This window comes from Anolis carolinensis, unplaced genomic scaffold (assembly GCF_035594765.1).
Source record: "Anolis carolinensis isolate JA03-04 unplaced genomic scaffold, rAnoCar3.1.pri scaffold_8, whole genome shotgun sequence".
Classification (NCBI taxonomy): Eukaryota; Metazoa; Chordata; class Lepidosauria; order Squamata; family Dactyloidae; genus Anolis; species Anolis carolinensis.
This window is the reverse complement of record NW_026943819.1, coordinates 5,756,892-5,777,243: the sequence shown is the minus strand read 5'-3', so window position 1 is coordinate 5,777,243 and position 20,352 is coordinate 5,756,892. Positions and strand designations below refer to the sequence as shown.

The window sequence follows — 20,352 nt, the reverse complement described above, 5'->3', positions numbered from 1 at the left end:
CATGTGGCTGGCATGACTGCATGGAGCGCCGTTACCTTCCCGCCAGAGCGGTACCTATTGATCTACTCACATTGGCATGTTTTCAAACTGCTAGGTTGGCAGGAGCTGGGGCTAACAGCAAGCACTCATTCCGCTCCCGGGATTTGAACCTGGGACCTTTTGGTCCGCAAGTTTAACACACTGTGTAATGTGGATTTTATACAGCTGTGTGGAAGGGGCCCTAGGTTATGAAAGCAGTTCATCCATGTTATCAGCATTGAGCTGGATTATGTGAGTCTACACCACATAATCTGGATTTTATAAGGCAGTGTAGAAGGGGCCTTAGCAACTCCAGTATTGTTTCTCCATACTCGTTTTGTTTGTTTAATCTACAGTAGAGTCTCACTTATCCAAGACTCGCTTATCCAAGGTTCTGGATTATCCAATGCATTTTTGTAGTCAATGTTTTCAATTTATCATGATATTTTGGTGCTAAATTCGTAAATACAGTAATTACAACATAACATTACTGTGTATTGAATTACCTTTTCTGTCAGAGTTGTTGTATAACATGATGGTCCACTCTTTCAGACTTTAGGAAAGATCTAAAAACATGGCTCTTCCGATGTGCTTTCGGAGAGCAACTGTTACATGCTTTTTGTTACGCCCATTATTTATCCTCTAGACTGTCTGCTATCTTTTCCTTAGTTCCCTGTGGTTTTATTCTTATCCTTTTTCTTATCCTTTTCTCACCCCGAGTTTTAACTGAGTATTCGTGCGGCCTGCCCTGTTATATTGCTCTTTGGATTTTGTGTTGTACTGTATATGATTCTTTATTGTATTGTTGTAATTGTATTATGATATGTTGTTTTTATATTGTGTTATATTGTATTTTTCCCGGGCATGGCCCCATGTAAGCCGCCCCGAGTCCCCATTGGGGAGATGGTGGCGGGGTATAAATAACGTTTTATTATTATTATTATTATTATTATTATTATTATTATTATTATTATTATTATTATTATTATGGTTTGGTGCTTAATTTGTAAAATCATAACCTAATTTGATGCTTAATAGGCTTTTCCTTAATACCTCCTTATTATCCAAGATTATCCAAGATATTCGCTTATCCAAGGTTCTGCCGGCCCGTTTAGCATGGATAAGTGAGAGTGTGCTGTATTTGTTTTGTTTTTTAAATGCTGCTGTTCCTTTAAGGCGCGGCCTAGTCTTTTCCCCCCTCAGAGCCCGCCTTCCTTTTCCTGAAGAGGCGGAAGGAGAGCGGCGCGGCCTAGTCCAGCTGCTGAGGAAACAGAAACCACTTCTAATACGAGGAGGAGGCGGCGTTGTCTTCGGCGTCCCCGTGAGGAGAAGCGGGGCTTGTTTGCGATGGCGCCTCCGCCTCCGGCGCCTCCTCCGCTGCAGCCGCTGGCCTCCTGCGGGGCCTGGGAGATGCGCGAGCGCCTGGGCACCGGGGGCTTCGGCAACGTCATCCGCTGGCAGCACAGAGTGAGTGAACGAAGGCCTCTGAGGCGTGGCTTGCGGCGGGGACTTCAACTCCCAGAATGCCCGGCGCTAACACAAGCTGGCTGAGGCTTCTGGGAGTTGGAGTTCAAGGCGAAAGGTGGCCGCAGAAGCCCCTTTCTTAAAGGGGAGCATCAGGCCCCTTCTACATTGCCCTATAATCCAAAGGTTTACAAAATAGGGCAACAAAGTAACACAGAAATCAATAAACAGCGCCAATTGACATAAAACAACAACTAACAAAATTAACAGAAACAGCTCAATTATAGTTAAAGTAACTTATAAAACACAACAGTAGATTATAGTTTAAAAAAAAAACAGGCTATACAACCAAATAGCAGCCCAATACAGTAGAGTCTCGCTTATCCAACATAAACGGGCCGGCAGAACGTTGGATAAGCGAAAATGTTGGATAATAAGGAAGCATTAAGGATAAGCCTATTAAACATCAAATTAGGTTATGATTTTACAAATGAAGCACCAAAACATCATCTTAGACAACAAATTTGGCAGAAAAAGCAGTTCAATACCCAGTAATGCTATGTAGTAATTACTGTATTTATGAATTTAGCACCAAAATATCATGATATATTGAAAACATTGACTACAAAAATGCGTTGGATAATCCAGAACGTTGGATAAGTGAGACTCTACTGTAATTACTACATAGCATTAGTGCACATGGAACTACTTTTTCTGTCAAATTTGTTGTATAATATGATGTTTTGGTGCTTAATTTGTATAATCATTACCTAATTTGATGTTTAATCGGTTTTTCCTGAATCCCTTCTTATTATCCAACATATTCACTTATCCTGCCGGCCTGTTTATGTTGGATAAGTGAGACTCTACTGTATATTTATAATCTTATATTATCTGCTCAGAACTGGATTATATGAGGCCCCTTCTTCACAGCTGTATAAGGTGCACACTGAAGTGGATTATATGGTAGTGTGGAGTCAAGATAATCCAGTGCAAAGCAGATAATATAAGATTATAAATGGGTTATATAGCTGTGTGGAAGGGCCTTGAGTCTACACTGCCATATAATCCAGTGCAAATTAGATAATCTGTGGAAGAGGCCTAAGTGAGACCTAAGTCTGCCTGTCCCCTAACTGAACCCTGGCTGTCCCTTGGCTGAGTTGGTTGCTAGGAGACCAAGTGGGCAGAGATTAGCCCTCTAAACTGGTAGCAATTGGATAAAAACAATTATTGCTCTCCCTCTAATTAGGACTTTATTTTTCTTTTCTTTTTGTTGTATCAACCTAGATGATGATGGGTTGTGTTGTCAAATTTCGAGGTTGGGGGGGGCCTGTAGTTTTGTTGTTTTGTGGGTCGCCGTGATGCCATCACTCATTTATATATATAAATAGATAGATAGATATTAACACGATATCAAAAGGAGAAATAAAATACTATCAAAACACATACAACAAGACACACATTTAAAAGACAGGTTAAACTCCACTGGTGAAATGCAGATTGGAATTCTCAATTCCAAGTCGATTCACCCACGTCCCTCCCACAATCCCCTACCAGTTCTCCTTTTCAGAACCTCCTCCTTGTAATAGCCCTTCCCAGAATCCCTTTGCAGGCATGATTCTCCGAAGACCCCAAAAGCATTTATTTGTCAGGTTTTGGGGGGAGTTTTGAGAACCAAGGAGCCCCGGTGGCGAAGTGTGTTAATGCACTGAGCTGCTGAACTTGCAGAAAGAAAGGTCCCAGGTTCAGATCCTGGGAGCGGAGTGAGCACCCGCTGTTAGCTCCAGCTTCTGCCAACCTAGCAGTTTGAAAACATGCAAATGTGAGTAGATCAATAGGTACAGCAGGAAGGTAATGGTGTTCCATGCAGTCATGACCTTGGAGATGTCTATGGATAATGCTAGCTCTTCGGATTAGAAATGGAGAGGAGCACCAACCCCCAGAGCTGGACATGACTGAACTTAATGTCAGGGGAAACCTTTACCTTTACCTTTGAGAACCAATGTGCTGTGTTCATGACGTTGTTGGCATCTTCTTTTCCAACAGGAAACAGGGGAGCAGATTGCGATCAAGCAGTGTCGCCAGGAGCTCAGCCTCCGCAACCGAGAACGGTGGTGTTTGGAAATCCAGATCATGAAACGGTGAGGAGCCGGGCTGGGAAGCCTGAAAATGTGGAAGCCATTTCTTTCGAGCACCCTCCTGGAAATCCTAATGCAATTTCTCTTTGGTCTCCCATAGCCTGAATCACCCCAATGTGGTGGCTGCCAGGGATGTCCCAGAAGGGATGCAAAGCCTTGCCCTGAATGACCTGCCCCTCCTGGCCATGGAGTATTGCCAGGGAGGAGATCTCAGGAGAGTGAGTATTTCGGAGTGTGCTGCACATTTGAGGGGTGTTGTTGTTGCTGTTGTTTGTGCCTTCAAAGTCCTTTCTAATTTATGGCTCAAGTTGTAAAGAGCGGCGAATCATAAAATAATAATAACAACAACAATAATCATAGTAACAACAACAATAATAACAACAATAATAATAATAGTAATACAGTAGAGTCTCACTTATCCAATGTAAACGGGCCGGCAGAACGTTGGATAAGCGAATATGTTGGATAATAAGGAGAGATTAAGAAAAAGCCTATTAAACATCAAAATAGGTTATGATTTTACAAATTAAGCACCAAAACATCATGTTAGACAACAAATTTGGCAGAAAAAGTAGTTCAATATGCAGTAATGCTATGTAGTAATTACTGTATTTATGAATTTAGCACCAAAATATCACAATATATTGAAAACATTGACTACAAAAATGTGTTGGATAATCCAGAACATTGGATAAGCGAGTGTTGGATAAGTGACACTCTACTGTAATAATAATAACAATGACAATGACAACCCTAAGGGCTTTCTGGGGCTGAGTGTGCCTTACAAGTCCTTTCTAATTCACGGCTCAAGACCCACTTCTGGCCATAAGGAGAGGTGGATAATAAAATAATAATACAGTAGAGTCTCACTTATCCAACATTCGCTTATCCAACGCAGTCTGCCTTTTATTAGTCAATGTTTTTGTAGTCAATATTTTCAATACATTGTGATGTTTTGGTACTAAATTCGTAAATACAGTAATTACTACGTAGCGTTACTGCGTATTGAACTACAGTAGAGTCTCACTTATCCAACATAAACGGGCCGGCAGAACGTTGGATAAGCGAATATGTTGGATAATAAGGAGGGATTAAAGAAAAGCCTATTAAGAATCAAATTAGATTATGATTTTACAAATTAAGCACCAAAACATGATGTTTTACTTTAAAAAAGTAGTTCAATATACAGTAACGCTGCGTAGTAATTACTGTATTTATGAATTTAGTACCAAAACATCACAATGTATTGAAAACATTGACTATAAAAACATTGACTACTAAAAGGCAGACTGCGTTGGATAATCCAGAACGTTGGATAAGCGAATGTTGGATAAGTGAGACTCTACTGTACTTTTTAAAAGTAAAACATGATGTTTTGGTGCTTAATTTGTAAAATCATAATCTAATTTGATGTTTAATCGGCTTTTCCTTAATGCCTCCTTATTATCCAACATATTCGCTTATCCAACGTTCTGCCGGCCCGTTTATGTTGGATAAGTGAGACTCTACTGTAATAATAATAATAATAATAATAATAATAATAATAATAATAATTGCTGTGAATTTTCCGGGCTGCAAGGGGCACAAAATGTACAGATTATACATTCTTTTATGCCCTCTCTTGAAATCTGCAGCATCTGAATCAACTTGAGAACTGTTGCGGTGTGCGCGAAAGAGCGATCCTCATCCTGTTGTCAGACATTGGTAAGTCAGCAGAGATAATCTATGTCTTGAGGCCAACAGATCATTAAATTGCATTAAAGCAGGCCTGGGCAAACTTTGGCCCTCCAGGTATTTTGGACTTCAACTCCCACAATTCCTAACAGCTGGTACTAATGAGAGCGCCTCTCTCTCCCTCCCACTGTCAGCCTCTGCTCTCCGATATCTTCACGAGAACAGGATCATCCACAGAGACTTGAAACCTGAGAACATTGTCCTGCAACAAGGCGAAGAACGGGTGAGTGGGCATCCTCTGCATATTGGGTTGATCAGGAATCAATATTACCAAATGGGAATATTCAGTGGACAGAAGATTTCCCATTGCAATGATTTCCCATTTAGTCAAAAAAAAAAGACTTTGTGACATTATTGAGACACAAGGAGAGCTGGGTAAGAATTATTATTATTATTGCTATTATTATTCGGTTGTTATCTCTTGACCCAGGACACATAGATGTCATGGAGGTATGACCATAGTCTCTTCTCCTACCTTTATTTATTATTATTTATTTATTTACTACATTTATATCCCGCTCTTCTCACCCCGAAGGGGACTCAAAGCGGCTTACAAATCAAATGTACATACAATATATTATTAGCATAGCACAATATAAGCATCCAGTTACTATATTGTACTTTATCATTATATGGTAAGATTATTAGTAATATTACATTTAATATATAATTAATTAATATATAATTAATATTTTACCTTTATATTGTATTACACTAGCTTTGCCCGGCCACGCGTTGCTGTGGCTTATGGGAATCCTTTATTGGCCAGGTGGAATAGCAGTGAATAGCCTTGCAGTCTCAAAGCCTGGCCGTTTTCTGGAATAGCTGGAGCTTTTTGTTGTATGAACGTAGAGGCATGGATGAGGGGTTGTGCTGCCAAGTTTAGTGTTTCTGGGATGTGTAGTTTTGTTGTTTTGTTCTAGGCCGAAATTTCATTACCCTTTTATATATATAGATTATAATATTATTATCAATATAAGTATATACAATATATTATATTGTATATTATATTATACCTTTGTCTTTCAACACACTATACATTGGTTCCTTTCCGCCTTTTTATGCCAGCCATCTCCCAAGCTGACCATTGTTTATGTTTCTTTCGTTAACTCAGTTTTTCTATTATGATTATTACTATTATTATTATTATCACAAGGGAGGAGATCTGCTGGATCTTGAACTCATTTGCCCAACATGATAAACTTTAAGTATTGATAGAGTTTCAGGGGATTAAACTGGCATGATGTGGGTTGTAGTACAACCCACATCCTAATTTTGTAAAATTAAAAAAAATATTTCTAATAACCCGAGCAATGCTGGGTACCCAAGCTAGTAGTGGTAGTTATTATTATTATTATTATTATTATTATTATTATTATTATTATTATAATAAAAAATGTCCATGTTTGGAAATCCATTACAACTTGTACACTTCGTTCAGTTCTGACACAAGAAATAAATAGTAATAATAATAATGATAATCATAATAATAGCAGCAATTTTTGGCTATTTTTCCTCCTGTGCTGTTAAAGCTGTCCTATTTCTTTCTCTCCCAAGTTAACTTGCTTCTTCTCTAAGTATCGTCTCTTGTGTTCTTCTCTCAGTTAATACACAAGATCATTGATTTGGGATACGCCAAAGAACTGGATCAAGGCAGCCTTTGTACATCCTTCGTTGGGACCCTGCAGTATCTGGTAAGAACTCTCTCAAGTGGAGAAAGAAAGAAAAAACATAGCTTGATGAGTAGTAACCAATAAACAGGACACGAAAACCACCCAAAAACCTAAACTGGTGCCTGGAAAAATTGTTTCAATTTTCTTATTGAAGGCTTTAGATGTTTGTAAACAAAGCATGAAGGTGATACCATAATAAAAATGAATAACTTTGTATCCCATGAATCTATTCACTGATGGTTCAGAAATCAGTCTCAAGTTGTATAAATTGCCTCATCCCCAAATGTGCTGTTTGTGAATTAATACATCTTGTCCTAAACCTTATCACATAACAATTTATTGTAAAGGTATGGTGAGGATGGAGGGAAGACCTTGGGAATTCATCTTGGGTCCTCTGGGGCTTTTAAAGTAGCTTGGAGTTTGACTTGAGTGTGTAGAGGATTCCATCTGACCGGAGTATTATGAGTCCTTTTGAATTGATGGCACTTATTATCATGGGGAAGAGGAGTCTCCACTGAAGTTTCTCACCAATCCTTGTTTCCACAACAAGCCAGACACACACATGGCATTGCAGTCTCGGTATTTTTTTCTGGTTTTTCTCCATTTAGGCCCCAGAGTTGCTTGAGCAACAGAAATACACTGTGACGGTAGATTACTGGAGTTTTGGTACATTGGCCTTTGAATGTATCACAGGCTTCCGGCCTTTCCTGCCCAACTGGCAGCCAGTGCAATGGTGAGTAAGGAGCAGAATCCACATGAATTTCAATTAAAATTTATCTTGGCTGAATGACAAAACAAATACAGTAGAGTCTCACTTATCCAAGCTAAACGGGCCAGTAGAAGCTTGGATAAGCAAATATCTTGGATAATAAGGAGGGATTAAGGAAAAGCCTATTAAACATCAAATTAGGTTATGATTTTACAAATTAAGTACCAAAACATCATGTTATACAACATATTTGACAGAAAAAGTAGTTCAATACGCAATAATGTTATGTTGTAATTACTGTATTTATGAATTTAGCACCAAAATATCACAATAAATTGAAAACATTGACTACAAAAATTCATTAGATAACCCAGAACCTTGGAAAAGCGAGTCTTGGATAAGTGAGACTCTAGCTAAAAAGTTCAACTGACTACTCCTTAAGTAATGAATCCTTTATTCGGCATGCCTACTCAGTCAGTTTTAACATGAAATTTCACCTGCAGAGTGAATATGAAACTGTATTTTATCTGTGTATATTTGTTATATACACATACTGTGGAATAGTGTCCAGGGTGGGAGAAAGAACTCTTACCTGTTTGAGGAAAGTGTGAACGTTGCAATTAGCTACTTTGATTTGCATTGAATAGCCTTGCATCTTTAAAGCCTAGCTGCTTCCTGTCTGGGGGAATCCTTTGTTGGGAGGTGTTCGCTGGCCCTGATTGTTTCCTGTCTGGAACGTTCACACTTGCATCAAACAGACAAGAGTTCTTTCTCCCATCCCGGAGTTTCCACACATGTATAAACCTTACTTGCCTAGTTCATTAGCCTTTTTGCAGAAGAGTGTGTTGTTGGTGTCATGATGGCAAACCAGAGTAAGAATTGTTGTTCTAACACAGTAATAAAAGGAAGCAGGCAAACTCTTCTCATTCTGAACGGTTTATATTGTTATTAGGCATACAAAGGTCCGGCAGAAGAGCGAGCTGGATATTGTCGTCTATGAAGACTTGAATGGAGAAGTGAAATTTTCTAGCAAATTGCCACACCCCAATAATTTGAACAGGTAAGCAGCTCCTTACATATCAAAGAAGACCTTTTTCCTTGTATTTATGTCTGGTTTTAAAGCTGGATTTGAAATTTGACTGCATGACTTCCAGGCATAAAGTTCTGAGAATATTAATGGCAGAAAACGGTTTTTTAGAAAAGGCGATTTCGTTTTCCCATACAATATTACTGTTACGATGCTCCAAGCATGAACCCAGTAAATATAATATATTGTATATACAGTAGAGTCTCACTTATCCAAGCCTCGCTTATCCAAGCTTCTGTATTATCCAAGCCATTGTTGTAGTCAATGTTTTCAATATACAGTAGAGTCTCACTTATCCAAGCTAAATGGGCCAGCAGAAGCTTGGATAAGCAAATATCTTGGATAATAAGGAGGGATTAAGGAAAAGTCTATTAAACATCAAATTAGGTTATGATTTTACAAATTAAGCACCAAAACTTCATGTTATATAACAAATTTGACAGATAAAGTAGTTCAATACGCAGTAATGTTATGTTGTAATTACTGTATTTACGAATTTAGCACCAAAATATCACAATATATTGAAAACATTGACTACAAAAATGGCTTGGATTATCCAGAGGCTTGGATAAGCGAGGCTTGGATTAGTGAGACTCTACTGTATAATGATATTTTGGTGCTAAATTCGTAAATACAGTAATTACAACATAACATTACTTCGTATTGAACTACTTTTTCTGTCAAATTTGTTGTATAACATGATGTTTTGGTGCTTAATTTGTAAAATCATAACCTAATTTAATGCTTAATAGGCTTTTCCTTAATCCCTCCTTATTATCCAACATATTCGCTTATCCAATGTTCTGCCGGCCCGTTTACGTTGGATAAGCTAGACTCTACTGTATGTATATATACTTGTAAACCGCCCTGAGTCCCCTTCGAGGTGAGAAGGGCGGGATATAAATGTGGCTAATAAATAAATAAACAAGCAATGCTTTTTTTATAACATTCCTCTTTCACATTCATGTTCTCAGCGTTTTGGCCGATCGGCTGGAGAAATGGCTGCAACTTATGCTCAAATGGCACCCGCGGCAGAGAGGCACCGATCCCACCTATGGCACCAATGGCTGCTTCAAGGCTCTGGATGATATCTTGAACCTAAAAGTACGTTCACTCGAGAAGAACGAAACACAAGAGTTGTGCGAACAGCCATGTGCAGCCTGTATGCTTTGGCCAGAAGGGTTTAATTTAAAACATTTGGATCAATGGGCCTCATTTGGGCCTTTTGTTTTGCAAGATTTTGCAAGAATTGGACCTATTGCTTTAAAACACTGCTTCTGGAACAAGTGAGGTGGTGTTTGAGATATAAAGAGCATCTGTTTGGGTTTCTGTCTGCTTTACGTTTCCTCCCCCCCACAGCTTGTCCATATCTTGAACATGGTCACGGGCATTGTGCATGTGTACCCTCTGGCCGAGGAGGAGACTCTGCAGAGCATCAAAGCCAAGGTTGAGGCCGAGACTGGCATCCCAGAGCAGGACCAAGAGCTGCTGCAAGAAGGCGGGTTGGCCTTGTTTCCCGAGAAGCCGGATATTCAGTATACAGCTGACATCAAGGTTAGGTTCGGTTGCGTTTCTCATCCAGCGGTGCTAAGTCAAATCTCGCTGCTATTTGAAATACTTTTAGTGGAACCAAGGAAGCCTTTGTTCCACTGAACCCAGTAAACTACTGGGAAGGCAGTGAAGAGTTAAGAATTAGTAACAATGGTTTGCGGAGTTGATCCCATTGTATTAGAACCCTCTCTCCTATGTGTTCCTTCCTTCAGATAGGAAATACGGGATAATGATTAGGAGCAATTTCCCTTAATTCAACCCAATGTATTGGACTGTGCATCCTATGGCTGGGAATGGCCAGCGTTGTAGGAAACACATCTGGAAGATTAATTCAGAGTAACAGCTTGGGTGAATAAATAATTATTATTCTGTTGCTGGGTTGTTGTGAGTTTTACGGGCTGTATGGCCATGTTCCAGAAGCATTATCTCCTGATGTTTCGCCCACATCTATAGCAGGCATCCTCAGAGGTTGTGAGGTCTGTTAGAAACTAGTCAACTGGGGTTTATATATCTGTGGAAGGAACTCTTGTCTGTTTGAGGCAAGTGTGAATGTTGCAGTTGGCCACCTTGATTAGCACTGAATAGCCTTGCAGCTTCAAAGCTTGGCTGCTTCCTGACTGGGGAAATCTTTTGTTAGGAGGTGTTAAGGTAAGTAAAGGTTTTCCCCTGATGTTAAGTCCAGTCGTGACCGACTCTGGGGGTTGGTGCTCATCTCCATTTCTAAGCAGAGGGGCCGGCGTTGTCCGTAGACACCTACAAGGTCATGTGGCCACAGGCATGACTGCATGGAGCGGCGTTACCTTCCCGCCAGAGCGGTACCTACTGATCTACTCACATTGGCATGTTTTTGAACTGCTAGGTTGGCAGGAGCTGGGGCTAACAGCGGGCGCTGATTCCGCTCCCGGGATTTGAACCTGGGACCTTTCGGTCGCCAGCTCAGTGCTTTAACGCACTTCGCCATCGGGGCTCCTGTTAGGTGTTAGCTGGCCCTGATTGTTTCCTGTCTTGAATGCCCGTTTTTGAGTGTTGCCCTTTATTTACTGTCCTGATAGCCAGATTTTGTTCATTTTCATGGTTTCCTCCTTTCTGTTGCTGTTGGCCACTCTTGAATTCTTTGAATAGTTTGAAACCAAATCGTCTCTCCATTGCTGTGGTTTGCCAGTCTTACTGAATTTGTTTTGCCTTCTCTCGCAGCTAAATGACACCACGGCTGCTGACATTGGCCTCCTTTTCCTCTTTGATAACCGGAAAGTCACCTATGAGTCTCAGATTTCCCCGCGGCCCCATCCAGACAGCATTAACTGCATCCGTAAGAATAATCTCTGCGATTAATTCTGCTGGGTTGGGAAAAGGACAGTGGGTTGTTTGCAGGAGAGTGAGGAATGTTGCTTGCTGTATATTAGAACTATAATTGTACTCTCTTTTTTTGCACCAAGAACTTCATCTTTTGTAGCACATAAATCATATTTGCATGTATTTCCTCATTTGGTATGACATGTTCTTCTTCGGATAGTCATGAGTGGCGATGGAGTGCACAGGATAGTGCAATCCTACTCCATGACTCCATGAGTGGTGCTACCAGAACCCTTTCTTGATTTTGAAGCATTCCTAGGCAATTTTAAATTATAACTAGTGTATCTACTTGGTGTAATTTAAAACTCCTGTCCTATGTTTACTGTATTTTCATCTTTGTTCTCTGCATTTTAATAGATGCAGTTTACATAAGGTTTTGTGGTGAAGTGTTTTGATTTTGTTGTGCCTCACCTTGAGCCACAAGCCAATAATAAATACAACAATTATCATGAAGATTATTATTTATTGTGATATAGATTATTATTTATTGTGATATGGTGATTATTTATTGTGATATTGTGATATTAGCCTAAAGGCTAATCAATAAAATATATTACTATGATGATGATAATTATTATTACTACCACTACTACTTCTCAGGTGTCTTTGGGACCACTGCCTGCCTACTTACTCCCTTCTCCAGCTCTGAGTGCCTACCTCACAGAGCAACAAGGCTCTTTATTCCTCCTTTCCACTCCTACATGTCACTTTCCCCCCCCCCCCCAGTGACATCACAAAGGGACACTTCACCTAGCAACAGCCTTTATGCTAGACTTTTGACTTTTATATACTGTATATAGATGATGCTGGACAACATCTAACTACGACTCGGCATCCTTGTTTCTGCCTGCCTCCTTTCCTGTTCTCAGTGACAGCATTTCTCCTCTTTTCTCCTGCAGTACAAGATCCAAAGAAAACCCTTGCCTTCTTCCAGCTGCGCAAAGTGTGGGGTCAGGTCTGGCACTCGATCCGACGCCTGAATGAGGACTTTAACCAGCTTCAAAACGGTCAGCGGGCGGCCATGTAGGTGACAAGAGGGTTTGAACCCATCCTCTCAATTTTGGTATCCATGCCTTTTTTTCTTTTGCATGGAGGGGGTCCACCTTCCAATGGTTTCCTTCTCTCTCCTCTCTTGACAGGAGGAACCTCCTGCGGCACAACAGCACCCTTTCGAAGATGAAGAACAACATGGCCTCCCTTTCCCAGCAGCTGAAGGCAAAGCTGGACTTCTTCAAAGCCAGCATCCAGATTGACTTGGAGAAGTACAACGAGCAAATCCAGTTTGGAATCAGTGAGTGTTAAACTCTTCCCCATGTGCCATGAATGGTTGGCTCTAGGAAATGGACATGTTGGTTTCTCTTGTCACCATTATATTATAGTTGGACGTGACCATTTCAGGATGCAAGGGAAGAATTTCTTTGACAACATTCCTGTGTCCAAACCTTTTAACTGCTGACTGGAAAAAGAAGAGGCTAAAGTCCTCTTCCTTTACCTGCTAGTTTTTTTTTTCTGTGCCACAATAAAAGCTGCAAAGGAAGATTCAAATGTACAATAACCTTGGACCCATTGTAAAATAATAACATTGGAAAATAAGCACGCAAAGATACTGTGGGACTTTTGAATCCAGACTGACAAAGTTCTGGAACACAACACACCAGACATCACAGTTGTGGAAAAGAAAAAAGTTTGGATCATTGATGTCGCCATCCCAGGTGAGTCACATTGACGAAAAACAACAGGGAAAACTCAGCCGCTATCAGGACCTCAAGATTGAACTTCAAAGACTCTGGCAGAAACCAGTGCAGGTGGTCCCGGTGGTGATGGGCACACTGGGTGCCGTGCCAAAAGATCTCAGCCGGCATTTGGAAACAATAGACATTGACAAAATTACGATCTGTCAACTGCAAAAGGCCACCCTGCTGGGATCTGCGCGCATCATCCGAAAATACATCACACAGTCCTAGACACTTGGGAAGTGTTCGACTTGTGATTTTGTGATATGAAATCCATCCTATCTATCTTGTTTGCTGTGTCATACAATGTTGTTGTGTCAATAATAATAATGATAAAGATAATAATAATGGCATGTGACATTTTTATTGCTTCCAGGTAGAACTTTTTTCTCATTTAGGAAAGGCCTGTTTGTATATTCATTGGCTAGAAATCATTGCTGTTTCTTTTACAGCCTCGGAGAAGCTTTTGCTCGCATGGAAGGAAATGGAGCAGGCCATAGAACTGCGTGGAAGGGTAAGTTTACTTTTTAAAGCCCCAACCCTTCTGAGTTTTAGAAAAGCCCCGAAAACATGGCTATGTGCCCAGGCTTTTGATGATTAAATGATAAAGACGACCCGGACTGACTTACGGCCACAGTACGAGGATATTGGATGAACGGATTTTAACCATATGTTTTATATTTTTATATTGTTTTAAGTGTTGTAATTGGATTTTATTCATTGCTATGTTTTAACTATGTGTAGGCATCAAATTGTTGCTAATTGTGTACGCCGACCTGAGTCCCTTCAGGTGAGGGCAGGATATAAATAAATAAATAAATATTTGTATCAGTGTTTTTCCCCAGGCTATGAGCCAAAGCAGAACATTTTTTTGTGTTGTCAAAGGCTTTCATGGCAGGAATCACTGGGTTGCTGTGAGTTTTCTGGACTGTATGGCCATGTTCTAGAAGCATTCTCTCCTGATATTTCACCCACATCTACAGTAGGTTTCCTCAGGTCTGTTGGAAACGAGGCAAATGTTTCCAACAGTTTCCAACAGACTTCACAACCTCTGAGGATGCCTGCCATAAATGTGGGCAAATGTCAGGAGAGAATGCTTCTGGAACATGGCCATATAGCCTGGAAAACTCACAGCAACCCAGAACATTTCTTGCTCACTCCTTGCAGCCTGTTCTTGCCATATTACCATAGGATTAAGCATCTCCTCTGTCTTTTGTGTCCCTTCCTTCTCTCCAAAGGAGGAAGACGTTGATCAGCTGGTGAAGAAAACCATGGCCCTCCAGACAGACATTGTAGACCTGCAGAGAATCCCTCAGGGCCGAAAACAAGGCAGCTCCCTGGATGACCTGTAAGAAGCTCTTGCTTTTTTAAAAATTGTTTTCCCCCAGAAGTCATCCTTTTCTACCTTCCAGCAAATATAGGTGTTTCTCATAAGGGTATCAATCAGTCATCTGAAGTCCATTTGATGGCTGCATAATGCATAGGACAACAGACAAGCCTTAGAAATGAGACATCTTCTATGACTTGTTAAAACCAATGGGACAAAACTGAAAATCCATTTGATTTCGTTTGCATTTTGTGTTTCCCTTATAGACCAGGCCTGGGCCTACTTTGGCCCTCCCTCCAAGTGAATTGTGGGAGTTGAAGTCCAAAACGCTTGGAGGGAGGGCCAAAGTGGGAGCATTTTTTTTTCAAATTTTGTTACATAGGTAATTATAACAGCAATAACAATAACAATTTTCTTACCTGCTTCTCCTTGTGGATCTTAAGTATTAGCGAGAAGGCATTCAGGAAAGGAATGCTTTGTAGTCTGTATTGTTTTGTCTTATAATATTAGTTACCTTGTTCTCCCATTTTGCATTGTTACTTCTGTTTCTAAAGCTATCCTGTGTCCATTTTCTTTCTATTGCTATTGTTTTCCTATTTCTTTTATAGAGAGGAACAAGCAAGGGACCTGTACCGGAAACTGAGGGAAAAACCGAGAGGTAAGGGCCACCGTAGAATGTCCTACACTTGGTAGTATTGGGTTGTTGTGTGTTTACCGGGCTGTATGGCCATGTTCCAGAAGTATTCTCTGCTGACATACCTCACAACCTCTGAAAATGCCTGGAAAAATGTCAGGACAGAAGGCTTTTCGAACATAGCCATACGCCCAAAGAACTCACAGCAACCCAAAATATAGTGTGAATTTTTCTATATAATTTCTGTAGAAATGAGCTGCAGATGCAAAACCTTATGTCAAAGAAAAACATTCCATGTGCTACCAGGGGGCTCAACCTATGCTTCAGTTTACATTACAGAGACGACGCTTCAGATTAAACTTGTTCATTCGTTGGCAATTTTTGGAGGCCTGCAATTATGGGCTCGGGCTGTGGCGCAGGCTGGAGAGCAGCTGCAATGAATCACTCTGACCAGGAGGTCATGAGTTTCGAGGCCTGCTCGGAGCCTATGTCTGTTTGTCTTTGTTCTATGTTAAAAAGGCATTGAATGTTTGCCTATATGTGTAATGTGATCCGCCCCGAGTCCCCTTCGGGGTGAGAAGGGCGGAATATAAATGCTGTAATAATAATAATAATAATAATAATAATAATAATAATAATAATAATAATAATAATAATAATAATAATAGCCTCAGTTGGAAAGCCGCAGTGATTTGTCTGAGAAATGAATGTCTCTCTTGCTCTGTGTCACTCCGGAACAACTCTGAAGAAGAACTTCTAAGTCGCTTGCTCAAGTGACTTTGGTGCCCTTTGATTTTGCTTGTCCTGCACATATTATCTTCCCCCTTCTTTCTCCAGACCAGAGGACCAGTGGAGATAGTCAAGAAGTTGTGCGGCTACTCCTGCAAGCAATCCAGACCTTTGAGAAGAAAGTCCGCCTCCTTTATGTTCAGCTCAGGTAGGACCCTCAAGAGCCCGTTTCAAAGAGGAACTTGTGCCATTTCCCTGGAGTTACAGGAGTTTTTATAAGGAAACACCGACACTGTCCCTTCCCTGTCCAGGAGCAGTAAATATTGATTAATATGGTTGTTGTATGTCTTTCGGGTTGTGTGGCCATGTTCCAGAAGCATTCTCTCCTGACGTTTCGCCCACATCTATGGCAGGCATCCTCAGAGGTTGTGAGGTATGGATAAACTAGGTAAGGAAAGGAAAGAATATATATCTGTGTAGAGTCCAGGGTGTGGCAAGAGTCCTTTGTCACTGGGAAGCCAGCATTAACGTTTCAGTAAATCACCCTAATTAGCATTGGAAAGGTTATGTCTCTTGCCTGGGGGCATCCTTTGTTCAGTCATTAGCTGCCCTCTGCCCTCAGAGTATATTCTTTCCTTTCCTTACCTAGTTTCTCCATACCTCACAACCTCTGAGGATGCCTGCCATAGATGTGGGCAAAACATCAGGAGAGAATACTTCTGGAACATGGCCACACAACCCGAAAGACATCCAACAACCCTGTGATCCCGGCCATGAAAGCCTTCGACAACATATTGATTAATAGTATATCCCTACCTACCCACTGCTTCCTGCTAATGGATTATTAGACTGTTTATTTGTTTTTTAATCCAGTAATACAGTTGTCTGCAAGCAAAAGGCACTGGAATTGTTTCCCAAAGTAGATGAGGTGATGAGTCTGATGAAGGAAGATGAGAAAACGGTGGTCGGGCTTCAGGAGAAGCGACAGAAGGAACTCTGGAACCTGCTGAAAATTGCCTGTGTGAGTGAAGCAGAAGATATATCTTCCTGCGTGCCAGGTTTTCTTCCAGCTGGGAAAGATGGAGTAGTAGCTTTCAAATGATCTTATTTGGGGTTACCAAGCTTGGAACCCTCGGTCTAGTGAGCAAGCTCCAAACAAGTTCTTTTAACAAGAGACACTAGTCTGGTTTGTGGCCATAATGTTAAGGTAATTAAATTACGTTAAGGCAGACGTGGGCAAACTTTGGCTCTTCCTCCAGGTTTTTTGGACTTCAACTCCCACCATTCCTAACAGCCTCAGGCCCCTTCCTTTTCCCCCTCAGCCGCTTAAGCGGCTGAGGGGGAAAAGGAAAGGGCCTGAGGCTGTTAGGAATGGTGGGAGTTGGAGTCCAAAACACCTGGAGGGCCAAAGTTTGCATTTGCCTGTCCTAGAGCCTACTGAAAAGAGTTTGTCCCCATTTTGCACACAGAATGCTTACTCCGTCCTGTTGTTTCTCCCTTGCAGAACAAAGTCCGGGGTCCCGTGAGCGGGAGTCCGGACAGCATGAACCCTTCCCGCCTCAGCAGTCCTGGCCAGTTGCCGTTGCAGGTCACGGCCCCCCAGAGCAATGCCGGGGATGCTGGGATTAAAAGGTATGGAGAAAAGGGAAGAGTTTGGCATCCCCGTTGCAGGTTACTTCTCCACTGATGCTCTGCACATTGCATTCCTCTCCAGTTGGATGAGACTGTGAAGATGTTGATCTTCACAATTCTCAGCACCACTGTGGATGAGGAATGCTGGGAGTTGCAATTTAGAATCATGTGAGGAGGCACGCAAGTCCCTCTTTTACTTTACACTGGTATGTGGAACAAGTAAGGACACTAAGGATCACATACTCATCTTGATGGTTTCATTACACTCTTGGACTGTTGCAAGTGCAACAACATTCGTCTTGAAGTTTTTCCTTTGGGAGTTAAAAAAACAAACTTCCAAGCCATCAGTCATTCCCACACAGTACTATGAAGAATGTTCCTGTGAGTTTTCTGGGCTGTATGGCCATGTTCCAGAAGCGTTCTCTCCTGACGTTTTGCCCACAGTTAAACCTGTGCTTCTCAATGTGTTTACCAACATGTTTACCAGCCAGTTTGCCAGCTGTTAGGATTTCTAGGAGTCGAAGGTCAAAACATCTGGGGACCCACAGGTTGAAAACCACTGAGTTAAACTAATATGAGTTAAACTAGTGCCATTTTCCTGCAGAGTGCTTTAAGTACTCAGGCCATGTGCATTCGGGATTACAACCAATTTGCTTTTTTAGTAAGTAATGATTTTACGTAGTGATTCCCCACTTTCCTATTCATACAACCAGCTGAATAGTTTTCTGTTGAAAACGATGGCTGAGATTCAAAATATTCTCAGTAACACGGAGCTTTACGCTTACTTTTCTCCTTGAAAAGTGTTTCCTCAGCAACAGGGCCTAGAGCCTTTGAAACACAGAGGATTTAGAAAAGCAGCTGGAGATCCTTTTTGATGAAGAATAATGAAAAGAGGTAATGCTTGCCCTAGGATTGTGGGAACCCAAAGCTAGAAACCCATTGGGACGTTATACAACTTGTCCCTCACCACAATCGTAGCATTGAAGGAGGATTCTGTCCAATGCAACTCTTCTGACCTTGCCAAACATGTGCCGTGACTAGCAACTGGGCTTTCTTTGTGACATTTCCTAACGGGATGTTTTGTTGAAATATCAACCTCTCATCTCTCCCTTAGTGAGGAGCTGCTGACAGAATCCCAAACTCTCTGCAGTCAGCTGGAGAATGTGATGCTGGACACCATGAAGGATCAAGAACATAGTTTTATGGTAATGCCATTTTATGTTGTAAAGTGGGGCGAGGAAAGCCTGCAGCAGAGAAGGTTGGCAGGAGACACGGCAGCCATGCTTAAATATTTGAAAGGCTGTCATAAGGAAGAGGGAGCCGGCTTGTTTTATGCTGCCATGAAGACTAGGACTCAATGGAGCCATGGGTTCAAAATAACAGAAAAGGAGATTCCACTTGAACATTAGGAAGAACTTCCTGATTGTAAGAAGAGCTGTTCAGCAGTGGAACTCTCTGCCTCAGAATCCAATGGAAGCTCCTTCTTTGGAGGCTTTTAAACAAATACTGGATGGCCGTCTATCAGGGGTGCTTTGATTGTGCTTTTCCTGCATGGCTGAAAGGGGTTGGAATGGGTGGCCTCTGGGATCTCTTCCAACTTTGTTATTCTGTGAAAGTGTGGGTAATCATATGCAGAATCCCTCACATCCCGAAGAACTTATTATCTGCTGCTAATAAGTTACTCTGCTGTATATTTATGGGGAGGGTCTTTTGTTAATAAGCACACTTGCCCAACAGGCAGCTTCTTTTCTGCTGCTCTGAAGGCTACGACTCAATGGAGCCATGGATTCAAATTAAAGGAAAAGAAATTTCACCTAAACATTATGAAGAATGTCTTAATAGTCAGAGCTGTTTAGCAGTGGAATGTGCTTCCTTGGGAGAGTGGTGGAATCTCCTTCCCTGGAGGTTTTTAAGCAGAGGCTGGATGGCCATCAGTCGGGAGGGCTTTGATGTTGTTTTCCTGTCTGGCAGAATGGGATTGGACTGGATGGCCCTTGGGGGGTCTCTTCCAACTCTATGATTCGGTGATTCTACTATATTTAGCTAAGTAGCTGATACAAGATTTTGGCTGCTGTCTTTACCAATGAGATGACTAAACAAACATTTGCTTTGTCTTTAGGCTCTGGACTGGAGTTGGCTGAAACTCAGAGCAGAAGAAAAAGAGAACCTAGAACAAACCCAGATGTGAAAAAGTCCATTCAGTAACTGGACAGCTAACCTTTCTCGTTGCTGGTGCCTTGACAGGAATAAAGCTGATGTTTTTGGTGATAAAGCAATAGCCCGTAGGCTCACTGTTGCTCGCACAAAACAATGTACAATTCTACACATATAAATCTTTTTTCACCTCCTATCAAGTTTCTAGTGTGTCTTTGTAGACCAGGCATGGGCAAACTTTGGCCCTCCAGGTGTTTTGGACTCCAGCTCCCACAATTCCTAACAGCTGGGAGTTGGGAGTCCAAAACACCTGGAGGGCCAAAGTGTGCCCATGCCTGTTATAGACTGCGGTGTCAAAACCCAGTCCTATGTGTATATTAGTTCCGAATTGCAGACTTCAGAGTTACTGAGGGACT

General features: G+C 41.4%; 1 protein-coding gene across 1 annotated transcript; it reads left to right on the top strand.

Annotated features, from left to right (window-relative positions):
* The first annotated feature begins 1,224 nt into the window (after positions 1 to 1,224).
* ikbkb (inhibitor of nuclear factor kappa B kinase subunit beta) lies at positions 1,225 to 20,130 on the top strand. Its single transcript, XM_062961440.1, has 21 exons — positions 1,225 to 1,485; positions 3,529 to 3,623; positions 3,721 to 3,838; positions 5,255 to 5,324; positions 5,489 to 5,577; positions 6,959 to 7,048; positions 7,636 to 7,760; positions 8,689 to 8,796; positions 9,798 to 9,927; positions 10,183 to 10,377; positions 11,569 to 11,683; positions 12,627 to 12,750; positions 12,867 to 13,018; positions 13,913 to 13,974; positions 14,699 to 14,808; positions 15,396 to 15,445; positions 16,259 to 16,358; positions 17,024 to 17,171; positions 17,655 to 17,782; positions 18,897 to 18,987; positions 19,902 to 20,130. Exons 1-21 carry the CDS (start codon positions 1,366 to 1,368, stop codon positions 19,968 to 19,970), a joined length of 2,289 nt encoding a protein of 762 aa, XP_062817510.1. The 5' UTR covers positions 1,225 to 1,365; the 3' UTR covers positions 19,971 to 20,130.
* Positions 20,131 to 20,352: the final 222 nt, after the last annotated feature.

Coding starts and splice junctions, on each gene's coding strand:
- ikbkb (XM_062961440.1), top strand. CDS start 1,366: ATGGCGCCTCCGCCTCCGGCGCCTCCTCCGCTGCAGCCGCTGGCCTCC. Junction 3,839..5,254: donor AGGGAGGAGATCTCAGGAGA/GTGAGTATTTCG, acceptor TGAAATCTGCAG/CATCTGAATCAACTTGAGAA. Junction 15,446..16,258: donor ACTGAGGGAAAAACCGAGAG/GTAAGGGCCACC, acceptor TTCTTTCTCCAG/ACCAGAGGACCAGTGGAGAT.